Source organism: Haplochromis burtoni, unplaced genomic scaffold (assembly GCF_018398535.1).
Source record: "Haplochromis burtoni strain Fernald_Lab_line unplaced genomic scaffold, NCSU_Asbu1 Contig_78, whole genome shotgun sequence".
Taxonomy (NCBI): Eukaryota; Metazoa; Chordata; class Actinopteri; order Cichliformes; family Cichlidae; genus Haplochromis; species Haplochromis burtoni.
The window spans coordinates 1,496,467-1,523,927 of NW_024582439.1; the positions used below are offsets into that span (position 1 = coordinate 1,496,467).

The 27,461-nt window shown below is 40.7% G+C and overlaps 1 protein-coding gene across 12 annotated transcripts in view; it reads right to left on the bottom strand.

Moving 5' to 3' along the window:
* Positions 1-6: 6 nt before the first annotated feature.
* LOC102301726 (protein tyrosine phosphatase receptor type M) overlaps positions 7-27,461 on the bottom strand; it is a 161,003-nt gene continuing 133,548 nt past the window's right edge. For 10 of the 12 annotated variants that reach the window (XM_014334334.2, XM_014334332.2, XM_014334333.2 and 7 more), the window contains 12 exons: positions 24,788-24,824; positions 15,556-15,653; positions 13,148-13,264; positions 12,356-12,510; positions 10,944-11,079; positions 8,764-8,913; positions 8,272-8,445; positions 7,286-7,417; positions 4,394-4,519; positions 2,916-3,079; positions 2,592-2,727; positions 7-829 (listed from right to left, as the gene is read on the bottom strand). In XM_014334334.2, the coding sequence (XP_014189820.1) occupies positions 776-829; positions 2,592-2,727; positions 2,916-3,079; positions 4,394-4,519; positions 7,286-7,417; positions 8,272-8,445; positions 8,764-8,913; positions 10,944-11,079; positions 12,356-12,510; positions 13,148-13,264; positions 15,556-15,653; positions 24,788-24,824 (1,479 nt within the window). In that variant the 3' untranslated portion in view covers positions 7-775. The remainder of the gene's footprint in view (positions 830-2,591; positions 2,728-2,915; positions 3,080-4,393; positions 4,520-7,285; positions 7,418-8,271; positions 8,446-8,763; positions 8,914-10,943; positions 11,080-12,355; positions 12,511-13,147; positions 13,265-15,555; positions 15,654-24,787; positions 24,825-27,461) is intronic. The other 2 variants (XM_005924616.3, XM_005924618.3) reach the window with 2 other exon arrangements.

Consider the following 27,461-nt stretch of genomic DNA (forward strand, 5'->3'; position numbering starts at 1 on the left):
AAGCACACAATACAGTCAATAAACCAAACCTATAGAACATATGATTGTCACTTACTTGAGAGTCACAAAAAAAGTACATACCGCGAATAAATAATCTACAGAAATATGTACAATATGCACAACAAGAAATTCAATGGAAGTGCAAATAAAGCTTTGGATCCCTGCACAGGAAATAAGGTAAGCAAATGTGAGCCAGCTGTCCCCAACATACAGTATGAAGCAATAGTCATCCGAAAGTCATAAATTTACAGGACATTTATAGTAACATTTAGGCTTTGAGCTCCTGCATTTAATGACTTTTAATAATGAACTGCGTGAAACAAAAATCTGAGAGATTAAAATGGACACATTACATTATGTACAGCGTATCGCATTCCACGGAAAACTGGAGTGTTTTCAGTGCTTGTCGTCCAATGCGGATCAAGGCAACAACCACGGGACTACAGGCAGAGACGGAGAAAAGTAGGGATCCAGAGAGAAGGCTGCTCACTGCAGAGGATTAAAAAAACAAAACAAAACTCATTGCACCTCTGCTGGCTTCCTTAGCTTGTAGTGACTGAAACATTCTGCGATATTTAACACTGTACAACTCTGCTAACTTTCCCATCTAGATCGAGAAGAAGAAGAGGGAAGAGAGCTGGTCAAAGGAGGTCATGTGTGCACGTCACTCTTGTCGGGTCGGTAACACACACTCTTAGCATAATGCACACATGTGAGCTGCAGTTGTCTGTAATGTCCCGAATTAAGAAGTCCTGCTGGGTGCGGTAGCTCCAAGTTACCCAGAGTTCAAGTACTCCAGTGCCACTTCATAGCAAAATTTGTATTGGTCCTAGCAGGAAAGAAGAAACAGACAGAGGCATTAGAGATGTGCAGGAGTTGGCCTGAGTCTCCTAAGTCATAAAGTTAGTGTCTCCTAAGTCATAAATGAATACTACAAGCCCTCTGGGGATTTTTGCTATTCCCAAAGGGCCTGTTGTCTGTTTGATAATCATACCATTTAAATCCTATAACTCTGAAAAAACATCAATGGGACTTTAAAGTCGAGGCTTTCGGCACATTAAACAATCTCAGTTCTGCACCAGACTGAAACTAATAAATAACTGACATCTTCAAGCGGATGAGAAGGTATTGACTTTATTGCTTTACTGCTTGTCACTATAGAATACGCGTCACAGATGCAGATATATGGACCCCTAATCGTGCGATCACCATCTTCACAATCTTCAGCGGCAGAGGAAACTAACTGTCAGATACTTCTTCTTCATAAAAGCTGCAACAAGCAGCAGCATAACGCATCACTTCCTCTTCCACTGGCGGGAAAACGTTTAAATAAATATGAGTTGATTTAATATGGTCCGGAGCTGAGTGTTTTTAGTGTGTCCTCTTGATTTTTGATTCCTGATTTTTGATGTTTTCTGTGACGAAGGCTTCAAAGCTGTATTAAAATAAGTGAATTTTGACATCTTGCCACAGTTTATGTTGAGAGTTGTCAAACTTACGACTCACGGGCCCAGAAGTAGCTATTCAAATGATCCAAGACAGCCCACTAGCTAGCTTTGCAAAATGAGGAAGTTAAAATTACAGAGCGGGTCTGCTGGAGTTTTTTTCACGTTAAAAGGGAGTTTTTCCTTCCCACTGTCACTGCCAAGGGCTTGCTCATAGGGAGTCATCTTATTGTTGAGGGATCTGTATTATTGTAGAGTCTTTACCTTACAATATAAAGGGCCTTGAGGTGACTGCTGTTATTTGACGCTATATAAACAAAACTGAATTGAATTCATTGACGCACGCATTACAGAGAGGAGGCATCAGATGAAAAGTTCAAAATAGTTAGTTATTGAAGTTATAATTAAGTAAAATAATTTTGCTCTTTAGTTCCAAAATATCATACATAAAGGTCCACTGTCAGTTGTAATGCACAAGTGAAAGGCCCCAGGACACACAAACTGGGAAATATCAGGAAGGGCGTAAAGCCAAATGAAATATTTGAAGGTAACACTGCTGTGTTGACACCATGTAGTTAAGGCAGTAACTGAAAGTAGCTTTTTTTAATGACTTTTTTGTGACATTAATGAGTTTAAATCCCTGGTGTCATTCGTACAAAACAACGGACAGCGAACAAGAGAGGTCAAGAAGAGAGTGCAGGCAGAGTGGAGTGGGTGGAGATGAATATCAGGGGTGATTTTTGACAGAAGGGTAGCAGCAAGAGTGAAAGGGAAGGTTTACGAGGTAGTAGTGAGACCTGCTATGATGTGTGGTTTGGAGATGGTGGTACTGACATGAAGACAGGAGGATGAACTGGCAGAGCTATAGATGTTGCTATTTTTATTGGAAGTGACCAGAACAGACAAGTTTAGAAAAGAGTACGTCAGAGGCGGCACAGGTTGAGTGTTTTGGAGAGAAAGTTAGACAGCCAAGGCTGAGATGGTTTGGACATGCAGAAAGACAATATGTTGTTCTCTCTGCTTCTTCAGCCATTATACCTAGATTGCTGTAGATTCCCAACTGGTACTGTGAGAAACTTAACACAATATTCTGATTTATGAAGACTGCATTTATATCAAGTTTTCAGCTCCTGCAGTGTCCCTCACCAGTAGGTCCACCATGTTGGGCTTATTATTCCTCAGTGTCTTGACAGCGTGGAAAACATCCACAGAGCGCTGGTGCTGAAGCATCTCACACACAATGCTGATGGCACAGAATGTCCCACTGCGGCCGCCTCCATTCCTATGGTTGTGAGAAAAAAGTTAATTAAAAATTTCAATGTCATCCAAGAAGAGTTCAAAAAGAAAGCTGAAGCTGACACTAAAGGCTCACAAAGGGCTGAGGTGTGTTTTGATGCAGTGAAGGCTTTCAGTCAGTAGGTGGAGATGTTTCATTTTTAATACCAGCAGGGAATGAAGTTGGAAACTTACAGACAGTGGACCACAGTGCGTCCCTCTCCCCCGTCGTACTCCTCCTGCCATTTATCCACCTGTCGAATGAGCTTGAGGAAGGAGCGTTTGGACATGGGCGTGTCTCTGTACATGGGCCAACCCAGGAACTGGAACTGCTGCACCATCCGGTAGCCATCCTGAGGCTAGAGGGGGGAAGGACAACGGTTATCCCAGGTTAATACATATGTAGGGGGGAGGGAGTTAATCGCTGTTGTATAAAGATGCAATCAGACTGTAAAGATGCAGGGAGGGTGAAGCTAAGCTTCATCAGAAGCTGGATAGAGATGGTTAAAGGGCGCGAGTCGCCGCTGAAGAGATAAGCGTGCAGATAAGACAGGGTGATAGATGAGCACAGTTGCTGCTGGAGACAGATAGTTAAGCAATCTAGGATACAGACACTCTAAATCACACTCAGACATATCGATCAATAACACTTGTCCGCGATCATGTGTGATTAGCTTGTAGTGCACTTAACATGCTGTAGGTGCCTCTGCCGGCCAGAGGATGTTACAGCACGTTAATATGAGGAGCGATTATTGACAACAGAGAGCAGGCTGTTGGGATAAACAGCTTACACAGGTGACTGCAGGTGATGCTGGCATGGGTCAGGTGCCTGTCTGTGCAGTGATGTCTGGTAGCTCAAAGTTAAAGGGTCAGTACACGCCATGTTGTGAGATATCTCTCTTTGAGGGTTCGCTCACGATTCCAGAAAAATGCAAGTGAACTAGATTTGTGATATTTATTTAAATCATTTAAAAAACAAGTTATTTCTTTATTAGAAATAATTTAAATATGAAAGGTTCTCCCTAGGGGCTCACTTCAAAATAAATCTAGGGTGTCACAGGATGATACAAGAGACACAAAATAAAAGCAAATGTATTTCTTTTTATGATTTTTCTGACTCATTGCATGAAATAATTTATCCTCTTTTGGCCACTTCAAAAATGATGCAAATGAAACTGTCACCTTTAAAAAGAAGTTGCACATTGTGCTGCGGATACATTAGATTCCACTTATAAGAAGTATGTGTTGGTAGTTTTTGTTCAGCATCGCCGTGTTCTTGTTCAACCCAAAATGTGTTAATTGACGGGAAAACCTGTTTTCTGCTTCTGCTACATGTGAAAATTTTCTCAAGCTGTCTAAGAGACAATTAACTTGTGGCAATCACACCTCCATCCAGTCAACTGGTGCAGTGGCATAGTTAAAGAGCACAATGACTCTGCCTCTGCACAGCTTGAACGGACAGGCCGACGTATGAGTGGGACGTGTGAGGTGTGCAGTCACAGAATAAATTGGCTTCACAGCAGGGAAGACAAACAAGTTTCAAAAGTTACAAATAAATGGGCAGCAAAGCAGAAAAAACAAAAACAAAAAAAAAAACCCCAACAACTACATGTCAGGCTGATCACACAGAATGCTTTTTTTGTTTGTAGCTTTTCCATTTTGTGTTACCGTACCCGAGCCGCATTGTAGATCCGGAATATTCTGCTGATGATGTCCTCTTCCAGATCAGCGGAGACAAACTCCACCTGGATGGGTCCATGGCGGTGGACTCCGTTTTCTGGCCAGTACTGTGGGCACAACTAAACCAAATAGGCATGTGCACATACACACACACGCATACACACATATAGAGAAATGCATGTACACCAGCACGCAGACAAATCAACAAAGGGAAACACAAGAAAAGGAAAGATGACTTATTAGTTTCAGATCCAAACTATACCGACTAAAGACGGTGACTCTGATGTCAGCTCCTTTTATACACTTGCAAAAAAAATGAAGGAAGTCTGAAGGCAAAGTGACACGGTACAATAGGCAGAGTCAAAAGAGGTGAATTCATTCAATACAAAGTACTTTTCTTTTTAAAATTGAACATTGAACATTTTTTTTTTAAATTTGAGAACATTCAATACAAAAAATAAATTTTTTTTTTTTGATATTGCAGAAACTAAACACAGGTGTTCTCCAAGTATGGGAGCTTTCTCCTAATCAACTAACCCTTTGTTCAACAAATCCAACTGAAATTTCTCAAAATCTTTGGGTAATTCTTTTGCCCCTCTTTAGAAAACATGCACATTCTTTGTTCCTTAAAAGCAGTTTAAAAAAATTGATTCATGTCTAAGATGAAAAATGTCATCAAAGGCAAGATCATCAAAAGATTGATTGATTGATGGAAAGATAATTCATTGCCTGTATTTTTGATGAAAGAAATGTATTGTTCCTGTCCTTTTTCTGGTATATTCCTACAGCCCAAGCGGCTAAAAATTTCACACCAACAAACTTGACAAATTTCATCTTCAGCAAAATTATTCCATCCTTTTAACATACATCATTTCCAGCCAAATAAACTTTATATGTTTAGGCTGAAGCTGCAAGAGACAGCTAAAAAGGTCTGTGGCCACACCCATTTCCACTCAAGGCTGTCTCCTTGGGTAGTTTTGTACCACTTTTAGCGCTGACACTGCTTTTAAATCACTCTGCGGATGTCTTGTTCTAAATAGCTGCACTTGCTTGTCTACAACGTGTCTGGATCTCCACCAGTGGGTCAAAATAGTCACCATTCAACTTTTATTTATTTTTGGGGAAGAGAACAAAATGATAGGCTGGGAAATCTGGCAAGTAGGGTGGATGTAGAGTGAAGATTTGTTGCTGTGGCCTTTTCAATGCAATGTGAGTGGACCAACAGTGTCATGCTAGCACTGCTACGGCATAGAGTGCCCTTAAATCATCTTCCTTCTCACATGCCTTTCTCTGACCCTAGGGAGGCATTTATGGTAAACAGCCCTTCATATGTAAACTCTGACTTGATGCTCAATCTTTAGGCGAGGACATTTATTCTCTTCGCTTCATTCTCTGAAAACCGCTGTTTGGCATCTGGGGCATAGTCAGAAATCCAGCTCTTATCAGCAGTGATTGTGGACACAAATGTTTGGTCTCTACACAAATTTAAGATCTGTGGTAAAATTGCAGATGCAAATAAGCAAGTGGGTGTCAGAGCAGGACTTTGAGGGGCTGATAAAGATACCAATCATCCTGGAGGCTGTGCAGGGTTTCATAAGCAGTCGACCCTGAACAAGAGACGAGTCAAATTTGGAATGGGCATGGACTTTCTGATCTCTTATTGTAAAATAACAAATTACAAGCTTTTGCAGTGTCAGATGGACAAAGCAATGCTACCTTGGGTTTTGCAGTAAAAGACTGATTAATCAATATTCAATCAATAGATTGTTTCAAATAAACACTAATCAGCAGTTAACTCTAATTACAAGTCTTAAGCGGCAGTTATCAATATTGAGACTGACTGTTCTTGTGCACTGAGCAGAAACCCTCTAGGATGGCCTCGTAAAAGCAGTAAAAACCCCTCCATTTCCGCTCCTTTATGAGAGAAAGCCCAGTTAAGAACTTGCACCTGTGGAGCCAGTCACCAGCCTCAGAGCTCTAAATCAGACAAATGGAAGCTTACACACAGATGGACACGTCTCACATTGACAAGCATGTCATGTCACAAATGCATGCCACAGTCATAAACAATCAAGGGGGAGAAAAAAGGGACCATCTTGGAGAAATGCAAATAACAGACCTCAACACGGGAATCCAGACGGACACGGAAATAGTTGCTTACTTTGTGTCTCTTACACACAAAAGCAGAAGCACATATGCTGTCTGTGTGGCAGCTTAAGCACTGCTTTCCGCCTTCCTTTTAGAGCCCATCAAAACTTGACAAATTCAACAGATGCAAAAACAAAGATGTTGATGGAGAAGATGGTAAACCTCCCTCGCCTTCATCTACTCCTCAACCTCCACCCACCCCCTTCCTACCTTCCCACCTGCGCTGCTTTCTTGGCTTGCTGACGGGCTGGCTACAGTGAGAATATTGAATGAAAGGCCTTTTCTATCCAGCCAGTCACCTAGGGAAAGGGGATTTGGATGGGGAGAGCAGCCTGGCTTCAGGCTTTGATCCCCGGGTGTTATGACAGAGCCTCGGGCTGAGAAATCTGGAGTCTCTTCCACAGGCCTTCTTTTCTTCGTCTACTTTTACAGCAAGTCCTATTCCTTCCACTCTGCAGTATATACCTTATTTCAAGCATATTCAGTATTCATACAAATATATAGTTTCTCTAACATAGATACATCCCTCGGGGTTTCCCTGGGTTTGTGAAATGTAATCATTCAATCGGTTCCCATCAATGTCCTTTTTGCAACTTTTAGATAAAAAAAAAAAAAAACCTGTCATGAAAGAACTCATGTCTCATTTGTTTGTGAGTAAAATTCTTGCATTAAAATTCTTCGTTCAGGATTTAATGTGCTTGCTATTTATTTAAGCAAATGTACTGGGTCGGGTTTACCTGTGCTGGGTCGACATCATTGAGCATTACTATGGATGTGCAGTGGTAGTCCAGCACCAATCTCCAGAAGTCCTTTACTGTGTTTGGCAATGGGTGCTGTGTCACTATGAATGCAGAAGGCTGCTTGTAACTCTGGAGGGAGGGAAGAAGAAGAAAAAGAAAGCTGATGCTGAATAGACCAAGTGCATGCTTTTGTGCAACACTGTCAAGAATAAAACCATTTCTAAAACGACCTCCGTCTCTCAACCAGACTTCCTGCTGAGAGCAGTTTTCTAATGGAGATTCCATGTCTAGGGAGATTATTTTAGGACAGAGCACTTTTAATGTGGTTTCTGGCTCCCCAATGTAGCCCAGTGGGGACTGAGACAATCCTGTACCTGAAAGGTCACCTGCTCAATCCCAGCAAGAGCCAAAAAGTCCATCAGCGAGCATGTGCCTTGTCAAGGTGTTCTTTGTTAGGTCCCCTTAAGAATTGCTAGACATAGCATTTTCAATTGTTTCCTTTGATGTTTCTTAGATACTGACAGATAAGTGCTTAATTAGAAGTGACAGCAATTCAGAGATGTTGTGAAGTCTTAATTCTGTGGCAGAAGCTCTTAACTCAAGTCCTAGGTGGCTGCAGTCCAAGTTAAAAGTCTCAATGAGTAAATTTCAAGTCAAGATTGCAAGACTTAAATCTGAATTTTGACTTGCTATACTCTTTATAAAAATTAGCAACATTTAAAAGTCACATAAAAATCAGCATTGTATAGCAGGCTGAAATACCAACATGTCGTAGGTCTTCTACGAAATAAAATGCAAAATCCCTGCTTTCAAATCAGCAACATTTTAAGGTTCCAATACACAAATACAGGCAGCTGCAGTTTCAGCAATTTGTGATTCAGTGCTACTTTACCACTTTAAAATTACAGCGATGAAATCAGCAAGATGATCTGAACCAGCATGCAAGCAGACAGACTTAATAGTGTAAAATGTTTGACCCTTACATCCATCAGAGCGGCATTGATGTAATTGGAGCTCTCGCCGTCGATGGTGATCAAGAAGGGAAGGCAGCGGTCCGGAGGCAGGACGTCCATGCAGCGGTTCTTCTCGTGGTTTCTAGGCAGCAGGGCGATGCTGCAGTCTTCCACCCGCAGCGTGGGAGTCACCATATTGAGTGTCTTTGAGATTGAAGCAGAATTACATGGTGTCATACTGACGCAGGAAGGTAGGCACTTGGGTTATCTCCCGATATGGTAATTAACAATGCGATTCTTTGATCAGTTACATTAGTGATAGCTCCGACTCCCCTGAAGTGACTGGGATTAAAACTTAGAGTGGGGTGGCGCATTTCATATAACTATATATTAGATGCATCACCTATTTATATAAAGTACGTTTATGCACAGGATTTGTTTAAAGCAGCCTCGTGCTTCAGATAATGTGTCATCATGAATTTGCACACACTGTATGTCTAATTACGTTAAATAGCTCCTCACCCTGAACTCCTCTTTAATGGGGCTGGAGTTTGTCTGCGGGTCCAGGCGGTTCATGTCGTAGTAGACGGAGCGGAGCTGACTCGCAGGAATGGTGGTATCGCCACAGAGACATGCCTCCAAAATGGCATCATGGATGAAGACATACTGCTCCTGAAAAAAACAGCATCCTCATTGCGCATCCATCAGGCATCTATGACTTATGACAGAAGACAAGCTCCCCCCCCCCCAAAAAAAGAAAGTTTTCTTTTATTTTTTATTTCTACCACTGCTATAAGCAGAAATATGTGAGCCAGGGTTTTCCTCTGTTTTTGCTAGAAAAATTCAGTGACCTTTCCATGACCTTACTGGGATTATGCTTTACCCCCACGGCAGTTTCTGTGTCTAATATTTGTCATTGTCTTTGTTCAAAGGTTACAATACATATTTTTGCATTTTTTTGGTACACAGCTTATTTAATTCTCTTATAAAACCCAGAATTGTATGACATTTTCAAAACCTTAAAATATTTAGAAGTCTAGCAGAAAATATTTTCATGAATGACTTGACCTTTTCCATGTTTTTTTAGGATCCTATGAAACCTCAGTGAACTTATCAAGGTTAGGATTTCCTCATGAGTATTGCTATCATCGTCACAGGAAGGTTAATGGTTGAGTTCTTATATAAAACCAAAAACAAGCAAGCAAACAAACAAAAAACCCAACACCCACTGTGCTCAATAGCGTGCGGTCAGAAAAACAAAATCGTAACACATTTCCTCCGCCTCAGTCAGTCACTCAAGCAGTGGACATGGCGACACAGCTTGAAGCTTGATGCAAATCTATTCTGAAGTGACATTTCCAGCTGACACTTCCTTGTCACTTTGTACCGAAATCCACACACATGCACAGGGGTCAGATTTACAGATTGAAAGGGGAACATGTGTTGCCATTTGTTAAGTCTAAAGCAGAATGTGAAATGTTGACCTCAGAGTTTGACTATCCCTGCCTGGGTCAGTAAGACCAGCTCTATCAATCCGCAGATTGATAGAGCTTATCTGAGCTCATAATATGTAAACAACAACAAAGCATTTCATTTCCGTGGTTAAATTAAAGCATGGTAGGATGGTGGTGTGTGGCCGCGGGGCTGAGGAGCTGTGCCAACCAGCCAGAACACCTGTGAGGGAAAATAGACACATACACAGAATTTGAAGGTCACTGAACTTGAGGAGAGTGACTCAGGGTGAGCAGCCTTTGGTCTCCAGTTGCTCAAATCCCAATCCGGACGTCAGCGATGAAACATTTGCCCATTAAATCCAATGACGCTTGTGATTTAAAGGGAATTACGGTGAAATGATGCATTCACCGAGACTATGGACACCTCCAGATGGCCGGTGTTCAGGAAAGCACAGAGTCTTTCGGTTGTCCGCATCAGCGTAAAACTATAGGATGAGCCGGGGATGTTTTGAAACCATCAATATGAGCCAAATCCTCAACACTCTAAACCCTTTTATTACAACGCATATTGCCAAGCACTTGTGTTTACCACTTGGAGGAATAGTTAGGGTGTGCACTCCAGTAAATGTCCTTTGTGAGAAATTATCATTAAAAATGTAACAGTAGTGCGAATTGTAACAATAAAATCCACACTCCTGTTCTAGACATAAATATGCCAGCTTTGAATATGAATATAATTCAAATAATATTAAAAGCAAACTAAAACAAGTAGAGCACTTGCTTAACATCAGATTATGTTAATTATTTGGATTGTTTAATTACATAATGAACATATCTTTGTTTGAGAAAAATGTTACACTTGAACTGGCACTTGAAAGTGAATGACAGGAAAACATTAAACTACCGTATTATACAGCATTTACAAAAATAATGAGCCTCATCAGTCACTGGGAAAATGCTTAAAAACCTCTTGTGGATCACCTAAGCTGCAGAATTAACGACTAATAAATGACAGGCGATGATTTATTTGTTCCAAATATAAAACATTCTTTTAATGACACTGCTTCTGGCTGGTATGAATTCTCAGCATTTGTTCAGGACCAGAGAAGCAGGGGGCTCAATCTAAGAATTATTTATTGATTCTAGTTAATCCACTTTTGAGGACCAAAACCTGTCAAGCTGCAGTCCTGCAGTTCTGTATTTTAGTGATGTCTCTGTGGAGAACTGTTTAAACCAGTCGTACAGTACCTCAGTCTGAACCATGTTGACCCTCCGTGAACGCAGCTCCCTCACACAGTTGTAAATGTCCACCACGCCCTCTCTCTCCGCCATGTCCAGCATGATGTCAATGACGATGAAGCAGCCTGTCCGACCGGCTCCAGCGCTGCGGACAGACACGGATTTTTATTCATGAGAAGTGAGGTTTGGGGGTTTTTTTTGCTTTAAGTTTAAAGAAATATAACTTTTATGAGGTGGAATAAGATTAAATGATTTCCCTAACAATAAAAAGTTGAGCACACTAGGGTTTCACATCAACAGCTTTACTTGATCTGTTGCCAACATTAAGAGTGCCCAGAGGTCACTTATGTTTCAAATTGGCTATTTAATGCAGTGATTACCAAGCACCACAGGGAGACCAGCTCAACTAAATTAAAAAAAATTAAATTACAATTTAATTAAAGAATTAAGTGGACCTGAACAAGTTGAAGCAGCAAAGCTAACATTAGGTTTAGGTGGCATGTAGCTAATAGGGATGCCTAAATTACTAAAAACAGATAAAAAAACAAACTAAATAGCTACGTATGGAATAGTAACAGCAAAAACTGTTGGCTAACAATGTGAACAAATCACTGAAACTTCTAAAATATACCTAGTTGAAACACTGTTTCACTATTAGCTAAATGTAACTAGTTTAAAATGCTAGCTAAAACGAATTAAAACAATGAAGGTTATTGTAAAAATGGGGCCACCAGTTGAACATAAGCTAAAATTATGGATTAACAGTTGCTAACAAAATGAATAAATGATTACTGGCTGAACATAATGGATAAAAAGGTAATTGCATAATGATAAATGTATATCTGTTTGTGAATGATGGAAAAATAATGGGAATTGTTAGCTTGCTAACTTGCTATCCAAGCTTGTAAATATGATAAATGGTAAACAGAAGGGGTTTGTGAGCTCACCTGACAAGGATTGTTGGAAACCACTCATTTATGTAATGTTACATTACGATTTATGTTTTAGCAGTTATTACGATCCCACAATTGTGACCTACACTGTAGTGTACATTAAGCCCAATATACAGTACAGTAGAGGTGAATCAAATTTTGCTTGTTGTGTACACAGTACTATAAAACACCAAAAATGGCAAATGATATTTAAAAACCTTAACACCACAACATCTTTCCATGGATACTGCCCCAGTTACTAATACCCAGTTTTGGGGACTAGTTCTTGGATTAAAAGACTGAATGAAAACGTAAGTAACATACCAGCCACAAGGCAGTACTTAGCTATACATATGTAACTTCTGCATTGAGCCGCTATTAGTCTAATGACTATTGTATAAAAATACGCAAATCACAAAAATAGGTACACACGGGTTAGAGCTAAAACACAAGTATCAAGAAGAGTTATTCGTCTGAGTGCACACCAACCTGCAGTGAACCACCATGGGTCCGGCATTGGTCAGGGTCTTGGACTTGACTCTTCTAATAAACCCCAGAAGGCCGGTGGCGTGATATGGCACACCGTGGTCCGGCCAGCCAGTGAAGTGAAACTGTCGGATTTCCCGGATCTCATGAGCTCCTCTCTGAGGAACACAGTTTAAGCACACAAAGCAAAAGAGAATGTAGTGAGAAGAACATGGATGTGTGAAGTCTTTCTAAAGTAAATACGGGTTGAATTGAATATCAACACACTCTTCATCAAGATCCAAGAAAGGTTTGTACAAAGTTTAATCTAGCGATGAACAGGATGTTTAAGGCCAGTGTAGCCATGTGTCTTCACCTACTGTAGCAGCTATCTGTCATGCTGATATTATACAATATGCACTGCATTAGTTATCTGGGCACTTTGCATGTACCATAAAGAACAGTATATTCCTCTATGTTATATTAGTATGTGTGTTTATTCTTTGAATGGATATTGCCTGAAGATTTTATAAAATGTCACAGTAGAATGTAACAATTAGGAGTTTTTATATGGTATAAACAATAGTTAAAGAGAAAAATCGAGAGGTAGAAATGATTCTATTAGGTTATATTAGGTTAGGTTGCATATTAATATATGGTAAACATCCATCCATCTATTTAATAAACATTGTCATAAAGTGCTAGAGAAGCCTTATATATATGTCCTTCTCCAGCTATTCAGGTAGGAAAGCTACATCTGAAAAGTTATGACTGTATTTATAACTGGAAAAAAGTGTTTAAAAGGTTAAAGTGTACCTTCTCTACAGCAAAGGTCCTGATGACATACTCTGACAGCAGCTCAGTCTCTATCAGTGTCACCTTGATGTCTCTGTAGATCTCCGTATCATCAGGCCAGTACTTACAGCACTTCACCTGAGAGTGACAAAACCAAGTGTTTGACACAACATCTTCACAAGCTGTATGCTAACTGCAATGAATTTATATTCACAATGCTTCACTGCACACATTCATATTAGAATTTCTGCAAGTTGCCAGGCCATCATTTTTTCCAATAAAGATAATTGTCACATAACATTAGCCCCCATTTGCCACCTGATATTTCAGCGTTTGAAGCATTTCTTTCAAATCAAAATGAGATTTGCTTCATATTAGTTTCGGCCCCCGGTCAAGGATCTGCTGTAAATGGGAATCTTATGTATCGATGGGAGAGTTCATTCGCACGTTATTGCTTTTTCATTCTCATGTCGATAATGTGAAAATGAGTCTAAAGGTGGACTGTGCAAAAACCTGGAACAGAACAGTGTAGGTGCAATGGGGGTATGTGATTTCTCCACCTTAAAAAATTGACTACCAGTGTGGTGAAATAGGATAAAACATAAAAAAAAAAAAAATTGTGTACAACAATTAAATGAGGGAAATATAATGACAATCCAATATTGATATGAAATAATAAACCCTGAGCTGTTTAAAACAGATTTCCCAACAGAAATCTAAAACACCCCACTGGAAATATTACTTGTATTAGGTATCATAAGAGCGCAAAATTACCCCCCCCCCCTTCCCAATTAAACTGTTGATACAGAGGGAAGTAAGGCTGGTAATAGAGATTGAGATCACGGAGGTATATCAGAGAATGATCATTTTTGATGAGGTATAAATGCGACATCAGCCACAAGTAGATTCAATTTTCATTCCTGGCATCTATGCGCTGATTACGAATGAAATGAGATTTTGGTTTGTGGAATGACACAGACAGAGGGGGACTTGGAGGTCCCTCTCTCTGACACCCCTGATGACTAATCCCTGATGACAATCACAAATCCACTGTCCGCTTCCAGCCAGATTGAGTTAGGCAAAAGCCATTACCTTATTAGATCACTCTATCAGGCGCCTAGTTTGGGGGGGGGAATTAGCCTTTGGGCTAAAATATGCCAGCATAGACACAGATGTTCTTTTGTGCGGGCACACTTATGAGCACGTGACGAGCGTGCACAGGTCTTACACGTCTTCACTCATATGGATAGAGTGTATAGAAAAGAAGCACATGGAGCATCACCTCATCACACACATCAGCACGCTGACTTCCAAACCAAATCTCTCGTACATTAAAGTGTGCCGAGCACCGCCCCCCTGTCTGAAACCAGCGGGAGAGAGGCTGCGTGTGCTTCTGTGTGTGTGTGTGCCAGGATTTCCCAGAGTTCATCAGTGACTGTGCCGAGCAGATGGCCCACTGTGATACGGTGGAGTGATTTTATAGGGCCCTCTGTGGAGCTACCGTCACTGTGACCAACTGTGCCTACCGCCCGCCATTGGACAAGGATCATATAACAGACGGTTTGAGGGCCGGGGCCCGCCGAGTACGGCGCAGAAGCTAAGCAGGTGTGGAGAAGGTGCGGGGTAGGGTGGGCTGGACTCCGCTACTCTAGAGGAAAGGCCTAATGAGGTACCTAGAGATGGGGCTATGAATCATTATCAGCTCTGCTACATTTAAGCCCCACCAAAAATGCACATCAGCAAAATCAAGGTGCGCCTCTTTTTAAAAGGGCTTTCAGTGTATTTAAAATTCTTAGAGAAAAATCCCGTGGCAGTCAAAGCATTACACTGTATGTTAAGACCTTCATTTTCTCTTGATTATAACCTAACCAGGAGGAACTAAAGTGCGAGTTAAGTGGAACAAATTAGGACTGAAGCAGGGCTCTGGGTTTCCCCCCCGAGGCAGGCCACATGCTGTAGTGAACAAGAAAAGTCAAGGCTTTACCATTAGTTTGAACATTATGAACTGTCCTCACTACTCAATAACAGTCCCCTTTTGTCCAGTGAGCACAGCATTAAGAGATGTTTCTGCTCGGAGGAGCTTGGAAGGAGCTGGCGGCTTCAGCGGAGTCTAATCTCCTGTTATAGAGCCACTGAGATGAAACAGTAGTCAGACGCCTGGATGCCTCTCTGGTAATGAAGGCCATCAATCAGTCTCTTCTCACTTCTCACTGATCAGATAGATGGAAAAAAGAGCTGGCGGCACACGAGTCCCATGCCTCACTAAGTCAGCGCGTGCGTGCACACAAACATCTGGGGACTGATGTTCAAAGATAATAACAAAAGGTGTCTCAGTTTGCCTTGAAATACAATCAGGCTGTTAGTCGACTGGGGGCAAGGTAATCTTATTTGAGATGTGCAGTTCAAGTGAACGTGTCATAAATACTCACCCTGCCCACTTCCACCAGGTTGGTCACCATGACGATAGCTGCAGTGTTCTCCTGCCAGACCATCCTCCAGAAATCAAATACCGTCTCCTGCATGGGGCCTAGGAGAGACATAGAGAGGAAATTACATTTTACAAATATTTTTTTCCCCCCAAACCTACCTTAAATATCTTACAATAGCTTCACACAAGTATTGGGGTGTTGAGGCTTCAGTCAGGTTTTATTGCAGTCTAGCTCTTTCCCTTAACTACTAACAAATCTCTGTGGGCTTCAACGCATGTTACACATTAATAGTACCCTTTAAAAAACTACAAGTTTGGCATCTTGTAAACACATCTGGTTAATCTGGTTCATCCAAAAACACGTTAATGTATAACCTTCAGTGGTTCATATATGAGCAATAATCAGTTGCATATTATTGCTATTATTAGTGGCATGTTGGCTCATATTAGTCGATAAAGTGCACTTACTACTTTTATTTTGCATGGCCATATTCCTAAACCACGAGGCCATTACCTAAGAGTTTTCCCCTCCTAATTACTGCAGAATAAGTCTTAGGCTACAGAATTATTTATGAGCGAGCCTCACTTTAGACTGCAAGATATATTCAGAGTTATTTTAGGGTTATTTGGATAATATTAACACTTGCAGTTTGCCATTTTGTTATATAAGAACGGACATTTCAGAGAAAGGACTCGTAGCATTACCACCTTACAGGCACAAAACTTTGAAACTATCAATGATTAGTATGCAAGAGGGTCACTAGGGTAAATGCTTAGATAATAGTCCAGTAGTTGTAGAATATGGTAGTGCAGAATAAAGCATTTGTAAGTGTTTACTAATGACTAACAGGGGACCATTGAACTCTAATATGCATTCTAACAGGCAAGCGGCAGATTGTAAATTTGTGTACCTTAAAACAATTACCTAAGTTTCTATGTCTCCAAGTTTATTTTCATATTTATTAGTGGAAGAATTTGTTTGCCACAATGGACCATCTATCACTAAATTTGGTAATGCGCTTTACTGCTGACGTGCATGCTGTGGGTAATGTTTTCTCATCAGTAATGTCAGCTTCTTCCTCAGATTAACTTCCAAACATAAATTTGGTGGTATTACTGACATATTGGAACAAGAGAGTTTACAGGGCATTTTCACTTCACGGATCTAGCGCTGAAAGACGTGTCAGGTATAATTTATTCATGGTGCTTCTACATCAGATTCATCACATAGTGCTTACTCTACAACACACAGCTTAAACACGGATGAAAACGAGAAAGGAAAACGAATCACAAATTTAAATATGAGCCCAACGGCTGCTGTTCTCCGTGCGTCCGCACATGCGTGTGTATGGCAAAGCTCAAAGTAATTACCACTACATCTCATCTGTTCAACACCAACCTTTCCACCGAACCGGACCCAAATGTGTCTGGTGAACATCAAAATAAATGAGCAGAGAGCCAGTCAATGCCTCCAATATTTAAAACTTCACTGAGCAATAATTGTGGGCTGAATTTAATTATTATTCTGGTTAATTAAAATTATTAATATTAGTTTTAATCAAGCACCAAGTAGAAAAAAAATTACTTCTGACAAATTAATTAGTGAATGCAAATCTCTACAACTGTGCATTCTCCCGAGTTGGCCCGAATTACCTGGAGACATAACAAATTATGCAGACACACACAGGCACAAGCTAAGACAAAACATGGCAGATACACAAGCTGCTGGCATTTTCTTCGTTGTCATTTATGTGGCAGGTAAATTTAATAAACATTAGGCCACTGAAACCTGTAAAAACTCAAGTCATGAAAAAGAAAGAAAAAAAAAAAGAGAAAGTTTTCCTCAGGAATGCACAAAGTACGCACCACGACTCAGCATCTTGTAGAACCTTTATCAGCAATTAGTAAAATAGTAAATCTGTATGGCTTTGTAAGTCTCTCACATCATTATGGAGGAATTTTCACAACATTGCTTCAGTTCACTGAGGTTTGAGGTCATTTGTTTATGCACAGCTCTCTTACAACATTTGGACTTTGGCTGGTTAATTGCAACACCTTGATTCTGTTGTAGATTTGCTGCGATACTTTCATACTATCATTGTCCTGTTCCCAAAACTCTCAGACAGATGGCCTCACATTTGACTATAGAATATTTTACTAAACAGAACAGTTCATGGTTGACTCAGTAACTACCGGGTGCCTAGGACCCTGTGGCTGCAAAACAAACCCAAATCATCACCCCTCCACCACCGTGCTTGATGATGGGTATGGGGCATTTATGCCAATATGCTGTATTTGAGTTTCTCCAAACATGGTGTGGTGCATTATGACCAAACATCTCCATTTTGGTTTCATCTGTTTAAAGGAAGTTTTTCCACAACTTCTTCAGCCGTAACTTGATAAACATTGGCCATGTTGCTCTAGAGAGAATTCATGAAGTGCATTTGATTAGCAGCACCTGGCTGCTACTTACATTCTCAATTCCTATGGAAGCATAAGGATACACTTAATTTCATACAAATTTGAACAACTGTTATCCAGTTAGGAAACAAGGATACTTTGACCTGTGATGTACCCTAAAGGTATCTTAAGGAACACATAAAAGTTTTAGCATATTGTAGATATTGTTGGTTACTCTGGAAGCACATTACACCTCCTTTCACTTTAGTAGTAAATTAAAGAGTCTAGTCCATGACACAACACTTTGGTTAAGCAGAGGACTTGTACACCAGATAAGGTGAGCAGTACAAAGTGGAAAAAACAAAAAAGTCATTGGGGAAATTTGTGTTGTGGGTTATGCAGATGACTTTCACCTGGGAAAGTAGGGTTCAGATCCCCTATGCAGCCAAAAGCATTATTTTTAGTGTGTATAAAGAACATGTGCATGGCCTTGAAGGGAGAGGATAGTAGCAGGAAAAGGTTTTCCTATTTAAAAAAAAATCTCACTTTTTGGATTTATGCCTCCTGCAGCTGTAAGCACTAGATCACTAGGACACCCAGGGAAAGATCTATATAAAAAGCAGTAACAACAACAAAGGTGGGCATGAAGAGAGTTGTTCTCCCTACTGCATAGCTATACGGGCTTTAGTATCTGGCTTGAGTGCCATGATCATAAAACCACTAACTACACAATTAAAAGAAATGAACAACAAATTGGGAAACCTTAATGAAGAACTAAAGTGATTATGAAATCATTACGGGCTAAAATAGAATGTAGTATAAAAACACATTTGAATATATCATATTGTATTGTTACTAATTTGTTTTGCCTTAGTATGAGGAGCTGCGGCAGTTCCTGGATCCTATCATTGTGCTGTTTGTGCTTCTTATTGACTTACGCCTTCTGCAACAACCTAATTTCCCTCAGGACATCAACAAAGTGTCATCACCATTTTATTCACTTGATTGATCAAGCCATGTTTGATCTGCTTAGTGGGGTGCCTAAACACATCCTCACTGTCATGCATTTAATTGTGCAATACTGTTTGACAGAGTTTAAAAACATCTATTTCTAAAAGCAGATAAATTAAATTAAAAAGACTTTTTAAAGAAATGAATAACAAAAACAAAAAATGATTCAAAACCAACCATCATTTCTGCAAACACATTTCCATCCTGTTTGTGCTTTTACAGTAAAAATACAAATAGCATCTATCTCAACTAGACAGCTAGAGAGTTGGAACAAGGCTACTCCATAACTTCCATCTGTATTCCCCTACTTCCTGTGCTTTGCATGTGGTGGTATATCTCGATTTAACTGTAGGACTTCGGTTTCCGTCTCTACGATAACTACCCAACCTGATTGAGCCACCCACTCCGCTACCTCCCACACTTGTCCCTGAGGAAAGATGCACATTGCTGAGAAGTTTGGGAGAGGAAGAATGAGAAGCAGGACAGCTGGTGTGTAGGACTTCAGTAACACAATACTACTTGGCATTATATGATAAACCATCCAATGGGAGGCTCCTGCCAAGCTTAAGCCAACCAATTTATGCTTTGTTGTGAATGCAGAGATGGAGAATGGGTACAGATAGCTTCCTGGACTGTAACTTGATGACACCCATGAGGAAGTGAGTGTGCTTCTTGATAAGTAGATATACAAGAACAAAGGAATCGCTAACACAGTTGATTTGACAACTTTCACACAGAACGGGTGAACAGCTTCAAATGTTGAGGAAAGAATTTATTTTTGACTCATTGGTTAAGAAACCAATCTCCATTGAAAAATAGCATGCTTTTAAAATCCTAGATTTCTGCTGCTGTAAGCTGACATGTGCCACTGCAGTCAATGAGCCGTAAAAGTGGAGCTTTTATATTATCGAGTTCGCAAAAACCTGTTTCAGTAAGTTAAAATATGTCTAGAAAGCACCTCTTTTCTTTAGCCATAGGCGGTGCTGGGCCACAGCATGCAGCCTGAATGTCTTTGCTGCACTTTTGACTGACTGATTCTCCAAGTATCTGTAACTCTACTGAAGCCACTGAACACAATTGTTTCATAAGCACTGTTTAATATTACTTTGCAAAGTCACTCAATGGTCTTTAGATTTGGTGACAGCCAATTCTACTAGCAAAAATGTCATATTTTAATTTGCATAAAAACATTCACTTACATTTTGTATCTGATGCTGACAGGACGCTGTCGTCCTGAAAGAAGTCACTTCCATCAGTACAGTTTGTTTTCTATTTTAAGGGTGACAGGTTCAGGCTTTTCTTTTCTTTATTCTGTAGTATGATACTGTGAGCGCATTGCAAATTTTAACCAGAACCCCCTCATTACCTTAACCTTAATGTTCATGTTTGCTGTTGATGCTTGTGACAGTTATTTACATTAAATAGGAATCATGTTTTCTGGATTACACGGGTACCAGATAAGAAAAAGCACATGCAGTTGGCTTGTGAGAAGAACATCAGCTTTGAGTTGTGAGGTGAATCAATTCATTGGCAACAAGTCGTCCTTTTTACACGAAGTTTCAGTGTGTTGGTTAGTGTTCTCTTAAAGTGGTGGCAGCTAAACTTTGAATATTTGAATGAGACCAGATATTTTCCTCTTGTTTCCAGTGTATATGCTATTCAGTACTGTGGAAAAGTCTTGAACCCCCCTCTCATTTCTTTATATTTTTCTAGGAAAATGGGAAAGATGTGCTGCAATGTATTGAAACGTGCATATATCCATGGGAATGCTGTATATAAAGCAATTCTAAAAAACTTTAAAGTGAATATTTTGGTATTTTATTCTTCAACATCTTTTTTCCATAGTCTTCAACAATAGTTCTCCAGGCTTCTGGAAGACACTTGAAGCTCTTCTTTGGATGCTGGCCTTTTGTTTGCCTTTTGTTTTGTTAATAACACTGAATTCTAGGGAGACCAAAGACTGATGGTGTTCAATGGTATGTTTTACTGCCAAGTTATAGGTGCATGTTTGGGATGCTGAATGAACCTGCATGTTGGATCAAGATCTCGTTACTTTTATGTGTTCACAGGTCCACCAATTTTAACAAGACCATCAACACCACTGGCTGAAACGCAGCTCTAAATGATTACAGAGCCCACATCGTGTTTTACACATTGTTGTTCTGTAAACACTCATTTTTTGTACCTGACCTCCTCCATCACTCCACAAGCTCTGCTGCTACTGATTTTCAGAGCTGCTATTGTGTAATTTGGGAAACCTAAGCCATTCCTCATAGTTTCTCTTCTTAAAGAATGGCTTTTTCAAAACTGCCCTTCGACTAAGACCATTTATGATGAGGACTCACAACAGCAGATAAATCAACTCAAGGGGCAGATGCATCTCTCAGATCCTGTGCCAGATCTTTGATGGATTTTTTCTTAAGAACATGACTTTCAGATGCTGGTCAATCAGTAGATAGTATTTTAGGCTTGCCATAAAAACACGATTTTATGGCTGTCAACTAAAGAAATGGGAACATTTTAACGTGGAAATCGTAAAAAATTGCCTAAAGTTACAATTTAAAATTGGTCCTTTGCCAACTTTTCTGTTATGCATAGACACAGAAGTGGTTCATCCCCTGAGTTAGGTCCTTTTTATGCTTGAATTATTCATAGGCCAGTGCTAAGATGCTTAACAAAAACATTTCTCTGAAAATTGTCGGGTACAAGGACTGGACTGAAATGAATAAAAAATGTATCCAGTGCCCAAAGAAAACCTTTGAAAGACCTTTAGAAACGCTTGGAGAACTATTTCTCACAAAACTAAAAAAACAAAACAAAACAGAGAAAGCCTGGCTTCTTCCAAAGAAACTATAAAGAGATCAGTGGTAACTTAAGACTTGCACAGCACTGTACTTAACCATTGCTAACCTCCTCTTGGCTTTTGTTCAAGAGAGCAAGTGTGGCAGTACTGTCAAATTTGAACAATCCTTTTAAAATACAGATTCAGGCAATCAAAATTAATTTCTGGTACCTATAAGATAAAAAATAAAGTCTCAAGAAAACAAACAAACAAACACTATTAAAAAAAAAAATCACTTTCGACACAAACAAATAATCTTGATAGCTAACTGTACCGAGGGGAAAGCTTACATTCTCAAAGACTAGGCCACAGGATATTTTCAGAGAAATCAGTCTGAGAGCTCACTTGAAGAATACAAGCAGAGTGCACTGTTTGTAGTACAGAGTGTGTGGTGCCTAGTTGGTGAAGTTTGGAAGAGGCACTTCACAGAGGCAGAACACAAGTAGGAGCTTCACTTCCAGCTGTCAGAGAGCTAACGCTGCTGCAGCTGATGCTGTGTTTTGGGACTAGGCCTGCACCTCCTCAGAAGCAAAGAGTGTGACAGCTGTAGAAACCCCAAGCCAGGTACGGCAAAAAAATTTCTGATCAACATGTTCACACAGACACTCACAGACAAACATGCAGGTGATGTTCCCCTCTTGCCCATTAATATTACATGTGGCAGGCTGTGGCATAATGTACACTCGCTTATCATTGATTTGCTCTCTCTCTCTTCCCATCTCCCAACCCCACACCTCCCCTGCTGGGCTTTGAGATGTTAACCTGTAAATAATAAAACTTTTGGGCTCCTGGTGACATTTGCTGCTTGTGAAGGAGGGGAAAGCGGAGAAGACCGGAGGGGGAAAAGCTTGATGAAATTGAACCCTTTCCCATGTCATGAATATTTTCCACATCACCAAGAGGATGCAGGGGGTTATCGCAGCTGTTTGCATCCCCGGTGTCAGTGTAATTCAGTCTCCACTAGAAGGAAGCTCATGTCAGATCAGTATTTAAAGCGATCTGCAGGACATAATAATGGACAGAGGCGAGGCGTCAATATGGGAGGGCTGAGGTGCATGCACACATTCAATCTGCTAAGTAGGTGAGCTGCAGTTAGAGAATTACTGACAGACAGTTATTGTATTGCTGCAGAAAAAAAGAAGCTCTGGATGAGAGACTGACCTACATAATGAGGAGCAGAGCTTGGGTGATGAGGCTTTTATGGAGTGACAGCTGTTCTACCTGCCATTGTCACCTTGACAGAGCAAAGGGACTCGTCAATAAACCCCAAACTAATGAGTGTCATTGTAGTTTATAGCATTATAGAACGGGGACAACGTTATCCCACCTGTCTGCCATATTAAGCACACCGCAAACCACCTCCACAACCAATTTATGACAAAGATTTTTTAGCTTATCCAGCAGTATTGCGGGTCTCATTTTCCTGAGCTACTGCTGGTCCCAGTGGACTTGAGTGGAAGTGTCATTCACTGAAAAACTTTACTGGGGGAGAGAGGAAGACTACTCCCTCATTTTCAGCAAGTGTGCCAATGCCCAGGTGCTCTTTTCAGGTGCTACAGTATGCCGTTTGTCTGGCTGAGAGAGACAGGTCTGTGTCTGGCTTTCCTATCATCTCTGGCTGCTCTTTGCTTCAGTGTCAGCAGACTGAGGCTTCCTTCCTGTCAGTCTGCCGGAGCTGATGATGAATTATAAAAGGGCCTGGTCTCCCAGAGAATACAGATGTTTCCACACTCTCTCTCTCACACACACACACACACCTCCACGCTTTCGTACTGGGTGGATCTACCCAGTGAAAAACCTTATCATGCTTGCGATACAGTCGATGGAAAATGAGGACTTATTATGCAAGCTCAATGAGAAAACTGGGGCTAATTAACTTGAATGGAAACACGTTTGGCTTCTCGAGCTTTCCATCTTAGAGAGGGCCTTGTTTGCAACATTTCTTTGACTGCTGATCTTCTCATGCATATTTTTTTTTAATGAAAATTGGAATGCTCTTAATGACTATAGGACAATTATAGAAGTCATAATAATCCAGATGAAACTCTTTCAGAGTTGAATTTGCCAGTTATACCTCCTTGTTTTGGTGAACTCGAGGCGCACAGGAGAGAGTCGGCACTTGACAGCTCAGTTTCGAGTGCTGGACTCAGCGGTCAGCGCGAGGCAGTTCAAACTAGGTGCCATTCATACAGACAAATGTGCAAACAGAGCGACCACTGCCTGATTAGTATGCTCTCTCTTTCTGAAGTAAGAGCAACCAGAGCGTTGTTTTAATTGAGACACTGAGGAAGAGAGGCAATGCACTAATAAACAGGTAATTATGCAACTCCCAGCTCCGCCAAAGCAGATTGTGAATCCATTAAAGCCTCTTCGCAAAAATAATAATAAAAAAACCCTGCCTTTATCTTTTTTTTTTTCCTCTCTTCCACTGTTTTTTTTTTCTTAAGTGGTATGTAAAATCCCCATGCATGCTGCCCTGTTGTGTGGGAGTGAGGCTCGCGATGCAAAATTCATAACAATTAACCATCAATCAGACTTAACCTCTGGGGTCACGGTAAGTGCTCCTCACTCTGCGAATCTGCCGGCCAGATTAACACAGTGACAAAATGCGCCTGTACATGTCAGCTAATCCATTTATTTATTCAGCCTACTCCCAGACTGCCTGATTAATGGCTCCCACACCACCGACGGGATGGAAACAGACAGCGAGAAAGCGTGCCGCTACGCTTGCTCAGAGGCGCGTAGGTACGTGCGTTTGCGTGTGCACACCGAGAGGCACCAGACTCCCCGAGCACACACCTGACTGAGCATCAAAGAGTAGTTTGCAAGAGCGTATGTAAACAACGACGGGGATGTTCAGATAGATATTCGCAAACACCTGCACACATCCATCTGCCCAAACAAACAGACACCGTTAAATTCTCACCGCCCACACACACCAATCTAGTCTTGCAATTTTTAGAAAGTTTTTTATTCTTACCCTGAGTGGCGATGTAGTGATTTGGCCTGTGGTAGCCCTGCAAACAGAGAAAAAGAGGAGAGAATATAAGAATCACTTTATGTTCCATCTACTTCTGAAAGACCAGCACAGAGAGGCTAAAAAAAAAAAAAAAAAAAAAGATCTTGCAATACTTCTGTCAGGTCTGACTTCACTTCACAATCAGTGAGCTCCAAAAATAAAAAAAAAAAAGACACTGCTCTTGACATTTAGTTGGTTTTTTTGACCTTTGCATGCAAACTCAGTCTGTTCCTACAATGCGAACCATCACATTCATCACTGAACAGATTTGACCTGTATAGAAATCCCAGTTAACGCATTGTTTTTGTTTGTTTCAGATGCCCTGCGTTTATGCAGCCAAGATGAACTCTCGCTTCTACGCCGTTCCGCCGCAAGAGGAATTATTTGAGAGATTTGCGTGCTTGCTTTCAAGAAATACTCTGCATTGTAGTTCTGCCAGCTGTTTGCCACTGCACACCCTTTCAGCTCTTTGTTTCAACATCCAACTGCAAGATGCACGACTGAAAGCTCATGATGGATGCTGCTAGATACAAGATGCAAAAAACACTCTCCATCATACACTCTATATACGGCACACCTCTGGAGTAAGCAGCCAAAGTGTTGATAATCCCCAAGATACAACTAACAGCACTGATCTTCACAATAGGCCCCTAGTCTCACGGATTACTCTAATCCCTTCAAGTTTTATTTGTCCAATTCCTTGTCTTCTCTCCAGAGATATGAGGCAGGAAACAAAACATTAGGACTTAAAGGCTCTTCCCCGCCCCAGCCTCCCCTTGATTGTCTACCCCCCCACCACCACCACTTCCCATCCACCCCTGCTGCTCTGCTTATCTCACTCATATTCAATTTAACTTGGACTGTGATTAACGCTCCTCCAATGAAGGGAGAAAAGACACAAAGGATATTTTCCTCACTCACTCATCCACAGGGCTCCTCCAGCTATTCAGCTGTCCTCCATTTTTAATGACTTCTTTATCTCTGGACTGAGGAGGAGATTTGTTTGTGCTTTCATGTATGCTCTGTCAAGTAAAGTGGAGGCCCAATACTCTGTCGGATTAGCAAGGGAGAGACGGAAAGAAAGGAAGGGCCCTGACAGTGAGTGTCAGGTGAGTAACGCTTACTATAAATGGGCTCGTGGCTTTCTGTAAGCATGTTATATCAGGCACGCAAGAGCAAATCTTTAACACGAGAAGGTAAAGATGTAGAAATGTCAATATTGCTCTTATTAACTGGAAAAAGTACTTTTATTTTCCAGGGCTGCATAAGTTAGGAGCAGGAATTAAATGTGCCGCCTGTGTTTTGCTGCATTGCTGATTACAGTGATCATTAATTCTTTCCAGTAAGAAAAGCTGGCGAATGGAATGTCTAAAATATGCAGCATGAAGTGCTTTTGCCTGTGGGCATGAACTGGTATTTTCAATTTGAATATCATTAGATAGCCTACTTTTGCAAATCTGGAATACCTATCCCTATTACCTGGAAATTTTTGCTTTGCCAAATACATTTAGGAGAAAACAGAGTAAGTGATATTTTCACATTTTTCCCCCTAGCACCCGCCCCCCCCCTCAATCTAGAATATGTAACATCCTTATCCGACAAATTCTACAAATAAGTCATGTTGCTAAAGGGGAAAAAAGCAAAGAAAATGCCCTGAGGCCCCTTATGCCAAGCAATCCCTAAGGCCTTTAAAATTGAATTATTATTATAATTATTGGGTTTTTATGATCATATTCTTAAATCTTTTTTGAAGACTCACACGAATACCTTCAAGTTAGAAAAAAAAAAGTTATAAATACACCCAGCACCCCAAATAAAACATCTTTTGACTTTTATTTCATGATTGTGTGTTTTCTCTTTTCTCCAAATTTCCCTTCTTCCTTCTTTACTGGATCCTTTTACCTGAAGCTGAGTCTGTTACAGGAAAAGAGAAATGTTGCGTTGAACTGTTGAAATCTTGGTCCCAAACCTGTGGGAAGAAGTTTCACTTCTGAGCTGTTTAAAGTGGCCACAGATGTACAGATCTGTGTGCCAAAACATACAGAGTGAGCACCTCGCAGTAAAAAAAAAAAAAAATTGTTTAACCAAATTACCATAAGCAGTCGTCCCCTCTGCTTATTTTTGCCCCCAAGCCCCTTGCAGGATTAAGCCAGCAAGGATGGGTGGTTGGATGTTTAAGACACAAGGTTAAAGTTTGCTTCTTTTCTCCCATGTGCTGTTAGCTTTAGGATACAAGACCACTTGATGAGGGTTAGAGCCTGTTGACTTGCTTAAATACTGTAAAAGCTAGCTCATCCCCTTGTATGGCTCAAGTCGTTATGGATTCAGAAAAGTTTGGAAAATCAAACTACTGTATGCTGATGGTGATAGTCTTGCAGACGGGGAGTAGGTACTGTTTCAGTAACGAGTCTGCAGCTTTGCTAAATATCATTTTGTGGTTACACTGATAAAATCGTAATGTGAATCAGATGATGTTTTCTGCCGAGGCAAATTAGCAGTCAGTGAACATGAACACATTTTAGGAGAGAGGAGCTTTGTGAACAACTGAGTGATTTCTGCACAAGCCTGCAAATTCACCGAACCACTGCATCACCCCAATATCCAGTTAAGAGACCCAGCAAAAACCCATATGTAC